The sequence below is a fragment of the Capsicum annuum genome, chromosome 1, assembly GCF_002878395.1.
Source record: "Capsicum annuum cultivar UCD-10X-F1 chromosome 1, UCD10Xv1.1, whole genome shotgun sequence".
In the NCBI taxonomy this organism is placed as follows: Eukaryota; Viridiplantae; Streptophyta; class Magnoliopsida; order Solanales; family Solanaceae; genus Capsicum; species Capsicum annuum.
This window is the reverse complement of record NC_061111.1, coordinates 54,542,836-54,557,028: the sequence shown is the minus strand read 5'-3', so window position 1 is coordinate 54,557,028 and position 14,193 is coordinate 54,542,836. Positions and strand designations below refer to the sequence as shown.

Sequence of the window (14,193 nt, the reverse complement as noted above, 5' to 3'; positions counted from 1 at the left end):
TACATATATTTACTTTTTCTATTAAAAGGGTATTACTTATCAAAAATATATATTTACTTTCCGTAAACAATGAATATAAAAAATTTATTACATATAAGCTCTAAATATTAGTGTCATAATTAAATATTTATCTTTAAATGCTTGAAATGTGTTCTATACGAATATCTCGAGTAAATCAATAAAAGAATATACAAAAAATAAAATTATCAAAAAATATCAATTAACTCTAAAATAAATAAATCCATGAAAAGTCTCTGACTTTGGCTTATGTACAAAGAAAAACGAAAAAACAGATAGTAAAAAAAGAGGTATATCCCAATTTTGAATAAAAAAACATTCTTTAAGCTGCAAAACATCATTTATTAGAGAAAGTTATTTTAATTGAAAATAGAAACTAAAATTATCTTTGGAAAGAGTGTGTGATCATATTTTGTATGTATGATAACAATTGGAACTTCCAAAAAAAGAATAAAAAAATTATTAAAGTATATGAATAAACATAATGATGATATGCTAAATCTCATGATTTATTTACAATTAAAATAATTTCATATAAGCAAAAATTTAAAACGAACTTCATATAACGAAGAAGGCTAGAAAAACTTAAAGAATCCAAGAAAAAAATATTAATTAATCATCAATGAAAATAAAAATAAAACTAAGAATAAGAAGAAAATATAGAAGTAGAAGATATTTTTCTAGTAAAATTTGATCAAATAACTACTTATATAGAATTGTAGACATTCTTTTTTTATACAAGGTAAAATTCTATTTGATTTAGAAGTGTTAAATATTATGAATTCTTATGTGAATAAAATATATTTTTTTCTTTTCATACATATGTTTTTTAAAAAAGTATATTTTGGTTCTTAAAGTTTTTCCATTAATAAATTAAATTTTTTCATCAATAAATTGGTACCTTTTCTTTTATGTCTTTTTCTTAACTCTAATATTCGGTTATTCTTACAAAAAAAAAACGTTTGGTTGTTAATTTTCTTTTTTTTTCCTTTTCAATGATAATTTTTTTCCTAAAAATTTGTGTAGGATTCCTAATTAAAAAATTGCCATATTAAATTTTTAATCCTTTTAGTTATGAGATTCTTCTTATTTTTCTTTTTGTATCCTAAATATTTGGATAATAATTTAATGATAATTATTTTTTAAAAAGGGGGAAAAGACGATTTTATCTATTGCGGGGTGTTTTAATGAAGGACAAAAAGTTCAAATCACTTTTGTAAAGGTCTTCATACTTTTAATATATTATAGATATATATACCAATTTGAAGTATTTGTCATTCGATTTGTATAATTTTACGGGTCGTTTGGTTATGCGAACTAAATTATTCTGAAATTAGTCTCTACACTAATTTATATCCACCTATGAGATGGGACAAAATAATTTCATGTTGGATAAGATAAGGTGGGATATTTCGGGATTAAACCTATAATAAGATTTGTACTGTGATAAAATTATACCTTCTGTCAGTGCAGTATAAACTTTGTTTTGTTCCAGGCTAAAGATTATACTGTCTGCTAAGTGCAGTATAAACTTTGTTTTGTTCCAGGGTAAAGATTATACTGTCTGCTAAATGCAGTACAAAACTTATCCTTGGCTTAATCTTGAGATGTCTCACCAATGATCTCTTAGTTCTTTTAAATAAGCTTGGGGGTATTAGTGAGTGTTTTTGACATGTTTTATTGTGAAATTTGAATAAAGCATTTATATTTTTATGGCCAAATGCCCCCTTAGAAGTTCAAGAACATTCCAACTCTTGATATTAAAATGGTACTCTGAAAAATGGATTCTGAAATTGTATGGTCATTATTTCTTTCATCATATATATCCATTTGAAGGTCTTGTCACTTGATTTGTGTAATTTTAGGTGTTTTAGATAAGCTAGGGCTAATGCCTTTTTTTTAAAATAGTTTGAATGAGTGTTTGGTCATTTTTTATTGTGAAATTTGAAAAGAAAAAGTACTTTGTTTTTTAGTAAAGCATCTAGTACCCCTGGACCATGGTGTGACACCTTTTTATCAGAATCTATGTGAAGTTGGAGTGTGTCATAGCAAACTTTGGTCATAGTTCAAGGGGTACTTGATGCTTATCTCTATGTTTTTTAAATTGAAAAAATGATTTTTGAAAATTGGAGTTGTGTTTAGTGATAAATATAAGTTGAAGTTGTTTTTGAATTTTTGTGAGTAATTTGGAGTAAAAAAAGTGGAAACAACTTCTGTTGTTTTTCAAATTCTTGAAAATTCAAGTGAATTCTTGGATTTTTCAAGAATTTTATGGCGAAAGGTGTTTTCTTGAGTTCTGTTGCATTGAAGAATCAAATTGAATCCAAAGTTGAAGATATGAACTATACATGTATAAGAGAACAGAAGAGAGGAAAAAGCTTAATCGAAGAAAGATAGTTTTGTTATTCTCTATGTTTCTAGAAGAGTCTCTACACTTATATCTACAATCAGAAAAGAAAGAAGCTAATATATCGAAGTCGGGTCGAACTGTTGGGCCTGGGCCTGATCCGGTAAAGTAGACAACTCAGCTTAAACTTGAGCATGCTTAACACCCCCCTCAAGCTGGAGGGGAAATGAACTCCCAGCTTGGACATAAGACCCCTGTGAGCAGCACTATAAAGAGATTTGGTGAGAAGATCAGCAAGTTGGCCCTCCGAAGAGAGAAAATACAGAGATATAAGGCCATAAATAAGACAGTCACGAACAAAATGGCAATCAATAACTATGTGTTTTGTACGTTCGTGAAACACGGGATTTTTAGCAATGTGAAGAGCCGCCTGATTATCACAATAAACAAGAATAGGGCCAGACATTGGTAAGCCAAGATCACCTAGAAGACGAGTTAGCCATGATATTTCAGCAACCACCATACGAAGTTCCCGGTACTTTGCTTCAGTAGAAGAAAGAGATATAGTTGGTTGCTTCTTACTTTTCCAAGATATAGGACTGCCACCTAGAGAGATGAAGAAACCAGTAACAGATTTTCGAGTATGGGCACAAGCTGCCCAATCTAAATCTGAATAAGCCAAGAGAGAAAAATCTTGAGAATTAGACAAAAGGATGCCTTGAGCAGGATCATCCATGATATACCTTAGAACATGAATACCAGCTAACATGTGAGGAACCTGAGGATGTTGTAAAAAATTGACTAAGATGTTGCACCGCAAAGGAAATGTTGGGACGAGTGGGCTGAAGGAAATTAAGATTGCCAATAAGGTGTTTGTAAGTGCTAGCATCAGCAGGAGGTACATCCATATCAACCAAAAATTTACAAGAAGGATCAAGAGGGGTGACATCAGGGGTGTAATTATAACAGTGAAATTCAGCCAGTAAATTAGTCGTATGTTTGTGCTGCTCATAAAATATCCATCAGACTGAAGAGTAGTCTCAAGGCCCAAAAAATAATGAACACAACCCAAATCATTGAATTTAAAAGTATCATCTAAGAAAGCCTTGAGGCTATTCAACTCCATGATGTCATCCCCAATAAGTAGAATATCATCTACATATACAGCAAGTACTATTAAAGAATCATTAGCAAATTTAGTGAAAAGGGAGTAATCATTTTTACTAGAAGAAATAGGAACAGATATGGATGGAGAGGAAATCACAAGACTGGGAGGGATCTTCATATACACTTCCGCATGGAGATCACCATGAAGGAAGGCATTGTTAACTTCAAGTTGGAAAATAGTCCAGCCTCTCTTAACGGTTAAAGTGATTAAATATTTGATAGTGGTGAGTTTGATGATAGGAGAAAATGCCTCACTCTAGTCAACACCCTCTTTCTAGGCATCGCCTATAATGACCAAACGAGCCTTGTATCTCTCAATTCTGCTATCAGATCGCTGCTTAATTTTATAAATCCATTTACATGTTATTGCTTTCTTGTGGAGAGGTAAATAAATGAAATCATAAGTGTGATTGGTAGCCAAAGCCTCAAATTCTTTGGTCATTACAAGCTTTCAAGCAGGGTTTGAAGCTGCTTGTTGATAGTATTGAGGTTTATGTAGGAGAATCAGGTGTTGTTGGGTGGAAGGAGGAATAAATATAGTCGGTGAGATAAGGAGGAGGGTGATGATTTCGGGAGGATCTTCTAGGTGGAAGAGGAGAAGATGGTTTAGAGGAGGACTGTGGAATAGAATGTGAAGATGAAGATATAGCAGGAGGTTTGAATGACTGGGAAACATGAGAGTGGGTCTGGGAAACATAAGAGTCAAGATCAATAAATGGAGAAGAACAAAGAGGGAAAGATGCTGAAGGAGAGGGGTTGGAATAAGGAAAAATAGATTCAGAAAATATGACATCGTGAGAATAAAAAATAGAATGGTTAGTCGAATTTAGAAGTTTATATCCTTTCTTTCCAGTAGGATATCCAAGAAAGATGGTAGCAATAGATATAGAGTGGAATTTATCCCTTCCAGGGGAGAAGATGCAGTATGACACAAGCAACCACAAGATCTTAAGTGATTATAGGAAGGAGGATTATGATGTAGGATTTCATAGGGAGAAAGACGATTGGGCAAATCAGTAGATGGAAACCTGTTGACAAGGTAAGTAGCAGTTAAAACACATTCTCCCCAATATTTTAAAGGGAGATGGGACTGAAATAATAATGCTCGAGATACTTCAAGAAGATGTTTATGTTTTCTTTCAACCACCCCATGTTGTTGTGGAGTGTGAGGAATAGATGTTTGGTGTAGAATACCATTAGTTGAGAAGAAAGATTGACATTCAAATGTGGGTCCTAATTCGTAGGCAATGTCATATATGAATGTTTGAATTTTGGAGTTAAAATAAACTTGAACCATTGCAACAAAAGACTTTAGAATAGAAAGTGCATTGATTTTACATGATATTAAATGTGTCTATGTAGCTCTAGAATAATCATCCACAAGGGTTAAGAAGTATCGAAAACCATTATAGGTTTTAGTATGGTATGGACCCCAAATATTGGTATGGACTAATTGAAATGGGGATGTAGATTTAATTGAGCCGGTAGGAAAAGTAATCTTTGTTTTCTGGCCATTGGGCAAACAGAACATGAGAATTGTTGTTTAGGAGACAGAATATCAGACAAACAGGAAATATATTTCATTTTACAAAAAGGCATATGCTTAATCTCAAATGCCAAAGCAGATCATTTTTATTAGCAATAGAAGTACAATTACCAGGGAAATTTTGAGCACTAGAATCAACTAGTGAAGAACTAACAGTAGAATTACACACATTTGCAGAAATAGAACTAAGGAAAGAGGTTGAAAGGGCATCATGTGTGAATATGAAATCAGGATGATAGAAGTACAATCCCTTTGCTACTTTACTAATTTCCAATGGCCTCTTCAGAGAAGGGGCCTGTAGAAAACAAGCAAATCTTGTAAGGATTGCATAACAATTAGGTTGAATAATCAATTTATGAACAGAAATCAAATTAAAACTGAATGAAGGTACAAGGAGCACATTCTGGAGGACAATGTCAGTTCTTAATTGAAAAGAACCAGTGGAAATGACTTTAAATTTATACCCATTAGGTAGAGTAACTAAGAAAGGTATAGCTAAGGGTTTTATGTTATGCAGAAGGTGTTTGTGAAGTGTAATATGGTTTGTTGAACCTGAGTCTAAAATCCAAGAATATAAATCTAAATGGGATAAACCACATACATGAAAGTTAGGACTATTTACTGCAGAACAAAACACACCTGCAAAAGTAGCAAATGCAAAATCATCGCTAATGAAATCCGCAAGATGAGAAAGGGGAGTGATGTATGTCTGCTGGAATATATTCCTGAGTTGCTGGGATTGCTCCTTTGAAAAACTAGGAATAATATCAGATCAATTTCCAGACGAAACTCCATTGGAAGTTGAGTTTCCAACATCACATGAGGATCCACTAGTGTGCACACAAAAAGCTGACACCTTTTTATTTTTGGTAAACTTGTAATCGGGAGGATATCCAAACAACCTATGGCACTTTTCAAAAATATGGTTGGTCTTTTTACAGTACTTACAGAAGAGATTAGAAGTAGAAAGGGGTTTCTTTGAATCAAATTTAACCCTTTGAGATGATCCCTATCCTAAATTAGACCATGTCCCTGTCTGTAAAACCCTAGATGGGTAGAAGATGATCCATGTCCCTGCCTATGAGACCCTGGGTTGATAGAAGCTGAGAATGAACTAGATTCACTAAAAAATTTTGGAATGTGAGATGAATTCTCCCTTTGATGCTCATCATGCTGCAACATAGCATAATCTTTGCTAATGGATGGCATGGGAGACATCATCAGAATATGAGTTTTGCAAGAAGAGTAGGTTTCATTCAACCCACTCAAAAATTGGAATAACTACTGGTCCACAAGGAGTTTCAAAAGAGCACAACATGTGCAAGTTGGACCTACATATGCAGCAAGTAGTTCATCCCACAGACCCTTGAACCTAGTAAAATAGGTTGCTATACCTGAAGAACCTTGCTGGTTGAGCTGATTTCTCTTAAAATTAGGATATATTTTGACCCATTTGATTGACCGAATTAATCATTTAGGTCAATCCAGATATATTTTGCGGTATTATATCCTATGAGGCTAATGGAAATATCCCTAGTCATAGAATTAGTGATCCATGCAATGAGCATATCATTGCATCTCTCCCAGGCAGAAGAATAAGGATACTGAGGACTTGGTTGAGGGTTTCTACCAGTTACCACCCCCAATTTGTTCTTGGCAGAAATTGCTATAAGTATATGTTTACGCCAAACAACAAAACGACGCCCATCAAAAGGAAGAGAAACGAGAGGAGTATTGGGATTATCAGAGGGATGTATGTAAAATGGATGTGAAATCTCAACAGCAAAAGGTAAAAATGCGTCAGCGGAAATTGAACCACGCACAATCTCAGAAAATGTGGCCGGACTAATACTCATCATAATACAGTATAAAAGTCGTAAAATCTAGAACTATCGACCATAAATTCAGTAGTGCAGATAATAGAGAAAAATAGAAAGAATTTACCGCTCTTTTTCTAAAGCTCAAAGAAGTTTGGTCTTCACAATAATCATGAATACTGAACTAATCCTGACAATGGGATGAACAAAAAAATGGACACTTCATGCTCAAAGAGGAGAAAATCCTCAAAATTGCGTTAAAACCTTAGATTAAAGTCACCGAAGAATTTGCCGGAGAAAGAAGGCGAGGGTAACATCATTTGATTGCAGAAGTCGACATCTAGCTAACCTGGATTTAATACCATGTTGGATTGAAGAATCAAAATTGAATCCAAAGTTAAAGATATGAACTGTACATGTATAAGAAAACAGAAGAGGGGAAAAAGCTTAATCGAAGAAAGATAGTTTTGTTATTCTCTGTGTTTCTAGAAGAGTCTCTACCCTTGTATCTACAATCAGAAAAAGAAAGAAGCTAATATATCTAAGTCGGGTTGAACTGCTGGTCCTGGGCCTGATCCGATAAAGTAGACAATTAGGCCTGAACTTAAGCATGCTTAACAAGTTCAACTCTGAGAAAAAGTGATAATTTTTCATGGCAAACTGGCCCCTTATAAGTTTGAGAACATTCCAACTCTAGATATTCAAATGTTTGATTCTTTGAGTTTTCCTACTGGTAATCCAAAAAAGATGGATCATTTGACATCCCTTGATGGAGCTAAGGAGAGTCTCCATTTGTTCAAAGCAGACTTGCTGGAAGAAGGCGCCTTTGATGCTATTGTTGATGGATGTGAAAGTGTATTTCATATAGCATCTCCTTTTTACTATGCAGTGCTGACAGGAACTGCAAGTGTGAGATAAGGAGATCATTCCATCAGAAAGCTTGGTTCGAATAAAAGACAGTCCAACTCTATATGCTTCGGTCGCTCGTGAAAGACGGGATTCCTAGCAATGTGGATAGCAGCCTAATTATCACACAACAAAGGCACAGGTGTTAGACCAGATAAACCAAAATCATATAGTAGACGAGTAATCCAAGTGATCTCAGCAGCCGCCTTACTCATGTCCCTATACTCAGCCTCAGCCGAAGAAAGAGAAACAGTAACCTGTTTCTTAGATTTCCAACTAACCAGACTGTTGCCCAAAAATATACAAAATCCAGTCACAGATTTGCGACTATCAGCACAAGCACCCTAATCACAATCACAATAAGCAGTAAGGGAAAAATCAGAAGATGCCGAAAGAAAAATATCAGATTCACTAGTACCCTTGAGATATCTTAGTAAATGCAATGTAGCATTTATGTGGGGAACACAAGGATGTTCCATATATTGGCTCAAATATTGTACAGCAAAGCAAATATCAGGTCGCGTATGTGTGAGAAAATTGAATTTCCCAACTAAACATCTGTAATCAGTAGGATTAGGAAGGGAATCACAAACATTGGCCTGAAGCTTGGTATTAAGCTCAAGTGGACAGACCACAGGGGAACAATCCAGACTGTTGTAGGACTTTAACAAGTCAAAAATGAACTTTCTTTGGTGGAGTAACATCCCTGAAGGAGTATAAAGAACTTTCATACCTAAGAAATAGTTAAGAGAACCCAAATCTTTGATCCGGAAAGAGGAATGCAAGTAAGACTTGAGAGCAGTAATTTCAATCAAATCACAACCAGTCAGGATAATATCATCAACATATATAGCCAGTAACACCAAGAAATCACCAGACCCCTTTTTGAAAAGGAAATAATCATTAAGGGAGTGAGTATACCCCTGGAGTAAAGGGCTTGAGAGAGACTGGCATACCATGTCTGGAAGTTTTTCTTAGCCCATAGAGAGACTTTTGAAGCTTAGAAACAAGAGGACCAGCAGTGGAAGAATAGCTAGATGGATAACCAATAGTCAAACCAGGATGAAGCCTCATGAATACCTCCTCATCAAGATCCCTATGTAAAAAAAAACATTATTGACATCAAGTTGAAACATAGGCCAGGATTTCTTAACAACAACAACAATTAAGGTTTTCACAGTGGACATCTTCACCACTGGTGAAAATATTTCATAAAAATCTATGCCTTCAACCTGAGTATCTCCCTAGACTACCAACCGGACTTTATACCTCTCAATGCTACCATCAACTCTATATTTGACTTTATAAACCCACTTACACCCAATAAACTTCTTTCCAGCCAGGAAGGACACAATATCCCAAGTCCCATTTATAGCTAAAGCCTCAAATTCAACCTTCATAGCATCCTGCCATGCTGGGATGGCAGCAGCTTAAGAGAAACACTGAGGTTCTACCACAGTATGCTTAGTAGAAGTAGCAGACAAGGAGCTAGAAGGCTGATCAATAGAATTTCTAAGAAAGGAGAAAAGGGAATAATCTTTGAGGTATTTAGGGATGGAGTGAGGTCTAGTGAAGTGCCTCAGGGGAGGTAAAGGAGCAGGAGCAAGAGCAGGAGAAGGGACAGAAAAAGGTGCAGAAAAAGGTGAAACAGGTATACATGGATGGTTCAGAAAGGTGAAAGAGGAAAGAGATGGAGTGGAGGACACAGTGGTGGGGCCAGCAACAGCATGAGAACCAGTAGAAGGAAGATTAGAAAAATAAGAGTCATGAAAAGAAAAAGAATAAGAGAATGGAGACCAAGGAAAAAAAAGGATTTAGAAAGGGCAAAAGGGAAAATATGCTCATGGAAAATGGCATCCCTAGACACAAAAGTAATTTTGGAAGATAGATTGTACAACTTATAGCCCTTTTTACCAAAAAAGTACCCAACAAACACACAAGGCACAACCTTAGGGGAAAATTTATCCTTATGAGGTGAAGTAACAGTAGAATAACACAAGAAACCAAAAGCTCTAAGGTAAGAGTAAGTAGGTGGAGAATAGTAAAGAATTTTATATGGACTCTTATTGTATAACAAAGGAGAAGAAAACCTATTAATGAGGTATGTGGCAGTCAAAATAAAATCACCCCAAAACTTAAGGGAAAGGGAAGTTTGGAAAAGAAGAGCTTTGACAGTTTTAAGTAAGTGTCTGTGTTTTCTCTCTATAACACCATTCTGCTGTGGAGTATAAGAGCAGGAGGTTTGATGAATGATACCTTTGGAAGAAAAAAGAAAGAACCAGAGATACTAGACCCTAACTCGAAAGCATTATCACTCCTAATAGTGAGCACTTTAGAATTAAATTGAGTTTTAACCAAAACAATAAAGGCTTTGAGAAGATCAAAGGCATTACTCTTGGCACTCATTAAATGAGTCCAAGTAGCCCTAGAGAAATCATCAACAATGGTCATGAAGTACTTTAAACCATCATAAGTAGGGGAATGATAGGGACCCTAGGTATCTAGGTAAATCAATTGAAAGGGAGAATTACTCTTAATGGAACTATCAGGAAAAGACAATCTGGTATGTCTGGCCAAAGGGCAGATAGGACAAAGAAAGGATTGTTTAGAGGATATAACAGGTAAAATGGCATAAATATGCTTTATCTTGGAAAAAGGAATATGACCCAGTCTATTATTCCAAACAACATCAATTTTATTAATATCAGTAGGTAGAACAGTTACAGATTGAACACAAGTACTAAAAGTAATATAAAGAACAGAATTAGATGTATGACTACCACAAGGAACAGAATTAGATGTACTACTATTGAATGGTTGGAAAGATGAATAAGTCATCAAGAGCTTATAGAGACCAATGTCTACCTTACTAAGAACCAGAGGCATCTTCAGAGAAGGGGCCTGTAAAACATAGAAAGTTCTAGTAAAGTAAATAATCCCATTAAGTTGTTATAGCAATTTGTTTACAGAAATCAGATTGTACTAAAATCTAGGGATATATAGTACATCATGGAGAGTGATATGAGGGAATAAAGTTAAGGAACCTTTGTTGGTAACTTTAACTTTATACCCATTAGGAAGGGAAACAAGAAGAGGAATAGCCAAGGCTTGAACATTAAAGAGTAGGTTTAGGTGAGAAGTCATATGATCAGAAGCCCCAGAATCTATGATCTATAAGAAAATATCTACTGTAGTGAGCATACAGGATTGGGTCCAGGGGATGGTATCAGCCAACTTACCAGCAAAGGCAGCAGAAACCATCAAAAAAGATGAAGGGGCATCAGGAGTAGGCTGGGATAGTTGAGTCTGCTACAGCAGGCTCAAAAGCTAAGTATGATCAACAGTAAGTCCAGGAAGTGGGGAAGTAGTGACTGGAGTACTGGAAAATGCAGGCTCAACAGGTGGTGCAGTTTCAACAGGTGCACCAGTTCTTCTAAAACCCAGAGGTTTGGTGAATTTAAAACCATGAGGGAAGCCATGTAGTTTGTAGCATTTATCAATGTTGTGGCCTGGTTTCTTATAATATTTGCACACTAAATTAGGTTTGGGTCCAGATGTGTCAAAAGTAATCCTAGGTGAGTAAGTGGAATTCCTTATTACCCCAGCATTAAATGAAGTAGATGGTAATGAGAAGGACAATGATGGAGAAGTGGATAGTTGTCGTTGTTTCCCATCATTTAGAAGGAGACCGTATGCCAAACTAACAGAAGGAAATGGCTTCATTTTAAGAATGTGACTCCTAACTTGCGTGTAGGTATCATTCAGGCCTAGTAAGAACTGATAGAGCTTTTGTTCATCCTCATTTTCCTGGTGTAAAAGCCTAGCATTACAAGTACAAGATCTAGCTCGCCTAACTGAAATGGATGCTAATTCATCCCAAAATTGTTTAATCTTGTTAAAGTAAGACGTAGTAAACCCACTTATAGGAGATGAGGATGGAACGCCATCCATCAGGCCAAAACACAAAATAGAGAAGATGAGAAGAAATTACCAGCCTCTTTTTAAAACCGGAAAGAGAAACGGTCTCGTCTACTGCAACTCCGATTTACTGGATGCTAATTCATCCCAAAGTTGTTTAATCTTGTTAAAGTAAGATGCAGTAGACCCACTCATAGGAGATGAGGATGGAATGTCATCCATTAGGTCAAAACACAAAATAGAGAAGATGAGAAGAAAATACCAACCTCTTTCAAAATTGAAAAGAGAAACGATCTCGTCTACTGCAACTTCGATTAACCGGTGAGAAAACCCAAAAACTACTGCAACTCCGATTAATCGGTGAGAAAACCCAAAAATTCTTCACAAATCACTACAACTCCAGAATCTCTGATGACAAGGAATAAATTCCGTCCAGTCATTGAAAAAAATAGAAAACCTAGAAAACCCCTTGAGAACCACGCAAATCGAGAATCGACGAAGGATTCCATCTAATCGTCGATGAAAACCCTAGAGACCAAAAAAAACACTTCACCAATCATCAAAAAATGCACCAAATGAAGGAGGGAACCTAGATCTATCAGTATCCGAGCTTTGATACCATGTTAACATGTAAAAAATGAGACATCGAGTGTAGAGTAACCATGGAACCACTGGAAGGTTCTAGAGAGAGAAATGGAGAAAACGGTTTCTTTCCATTATCAATACCCAGAAAATGAAAAGATGAAGAATACAAAAATATCTTCTCAATGTATTGGATCGGGTGTGAGAGGCTAGCGTTGGATGGTTTTAGGCGGGGTAGGGGTAGGCCGAAGAAGTACTGGGGTGAGGTGATTAGGCGGGACATGGAACAGTTACAGCTCACCGAGGACATGACCCTAGATAGGAAGGTCTGGAAGACGCGAATTACGGCAGAAGAGTAGGGCCAGATTGGGTCGCTAGTGTAGGGAATTACTTGGTGGGGTTTTTTTATTTTTATTTTTTATTCCCGTTATGATTCCGTATTCAGTGTTCCATGCTTATTACAAATCTGTGTGCTTTCCTCTGCTTTCCTCTGTTTTATATTCCTTATGGGTGCCGTATTTATGTTATGTCATCTGCTTCTGTGCTTTACTATGTGTTTGTGTGATATCTTGTGCCTTGAGCCGGGGGTCTTTCGGAAACAGCCTTTCTACTTCATCAAAGGTAGAGGTATGGACTGCGTACATCTTACCCCCCCCCAGACCCCACTAAGTGGGAATACACTGGGTTTGTTGTTGTTGTTGTAGTAGGCCCAAATAAAAATACAAAAACACTACACATAAATATAATATCTATTGTGAGGCCCACTATGTACAAGTCAGTATTAAGTAACTCCAACAAGAACTGTGAGGTCTCAGGTTCGTATTTCAGTATAGACAAAAATACTAGATGATTTCTTCACATTTGTCCCAGTGATAAGAGTTACGTGGTACCTGTTGTTGGTGGGATGACACATATATCTCGTAAAATTAGTCAAGGGCGTAGAAGCATGCCCAAACACAATGGCAAGCCGATAACGCCTGACACGGTAATCGAGACCTGTTGGTCAGATCCCGACTTTTACAGAGAATTACAGGTGCTTTTCTTGACTCTTCATTTTCCATCTGCTGTGCAATTGTTTACACAAGCCCTTCTGCAGTATAAAGAAAACTACTTGACAACCCGTGCTTTCTAGTCCAGTGGTCTACTACATTGCTTCTCTAATATAAGTTGGGGGTTCGACGCCATTGTGATATTGCAGTACTGCAAATTATTTAGCCTGATTTGAACAAACTTAAAGAGGTCAAAGAGTTTGAGCATTTATCCTCCAAAGCTCCATGTGTGTTGAGTAAAAGGATAACAAAAGCATTGATGTGTCGTTTGGTACATAGACTAAACTATCCCGGGATATAGTAGTGGGATTATAATCCCTAGACTAATTCTTCTCATATGGGAGGTGGTATAATTATAATCTCATGTTGGATGGGATGAGGTGGCTAAGTCTCATATTAGATTTATACCTTTGTTTGGTTGATAGAATAATTTAGTCTCGAGATGAATTTATCCCATTAGCAAAAGATGGTATAAATTTAGTATCAAACTTAATGATGGGATATCCCGCGTTATCCCGCGTACGGAACGACCCCTGAGTGATCAATCATATCATCTGAGCCTGTGCTCAATCATTTCTGTTTCAGATTTCACATATTTCAACTTTAGTATGCTATTTTCTGGCGAATATCATATGCTAATCTTCTAGGCGACTACGACCGCAAGGTGAGTGAGCTGTTTGTTCTCACAGAAACCTTTTGCATATGGCATAATGGATCTCCCAAACCATTGTATTAGAGTTGGCCATTTTCTTGTTTTTATTTTCTTAATAAGATAAGAGTTACACGTACTTTTACAGACCGTGACACTTGGAAAATAATGAGGGGCTGTCTTTTGGGTGGGAT

At 36.1% G+C, this 14,193-nt stretch overlaps 1 protein-coding gene across 10 annotated transcripts; it reads right to left on the bottom strand.

Moving 5' to 3' along the window:
- Positions 1 to 2,373: 2,373 nt before the first annotated feature.
- LOC124885852 (uncharacterized mitochondrial protein AtMg00810-like) lies at positions 2,374 to 12,504 on the bottom strand. 10 transcript variants are annotated; one of them, XM_047394205.1, is made up of 5 exons: positions 11,986 to 12,504; positions 10,667 to 10,702; positions 8,758 to 8,897; positions 8,013 to 8,145; positions 2,374 to 7,917 (listed from the first exon to the last, which is right to left on the bottom strand). In XM_047394205.1, exon 5 carries the CDS (start codon positions 3,648 to 3,650, stop codon positions 2,466 to 2,468), a length of 1,185 nt encoding a protein of 394 aa, XP_047250161.1. In that variant the 5' UTR covers positions 3,651 to 7,917; positions 8,013 to 8,145; positions 8,758 to 8,897; positions 10,667 to 10,702; positions 11,986 to 12,504; the 3' UTR covers positions 2,374 to 2,465. The 10 variants fall into 10 exon arrangements, with proteins under 10 accessions (XP_047250161.1, XP_047250158.1, XP_047250155.1 ...); XM_047394202.1 differs by having other exon boundaries at positions 2,374 to 8,145; positions 8,535 to 8,897; XM_047394199.1 differs by lacking the exon at positions 10,667 to 10,702.
- Between the last annotated feature and the right edge of the window lie 1,689 nt (positions 12,505 to 14,193).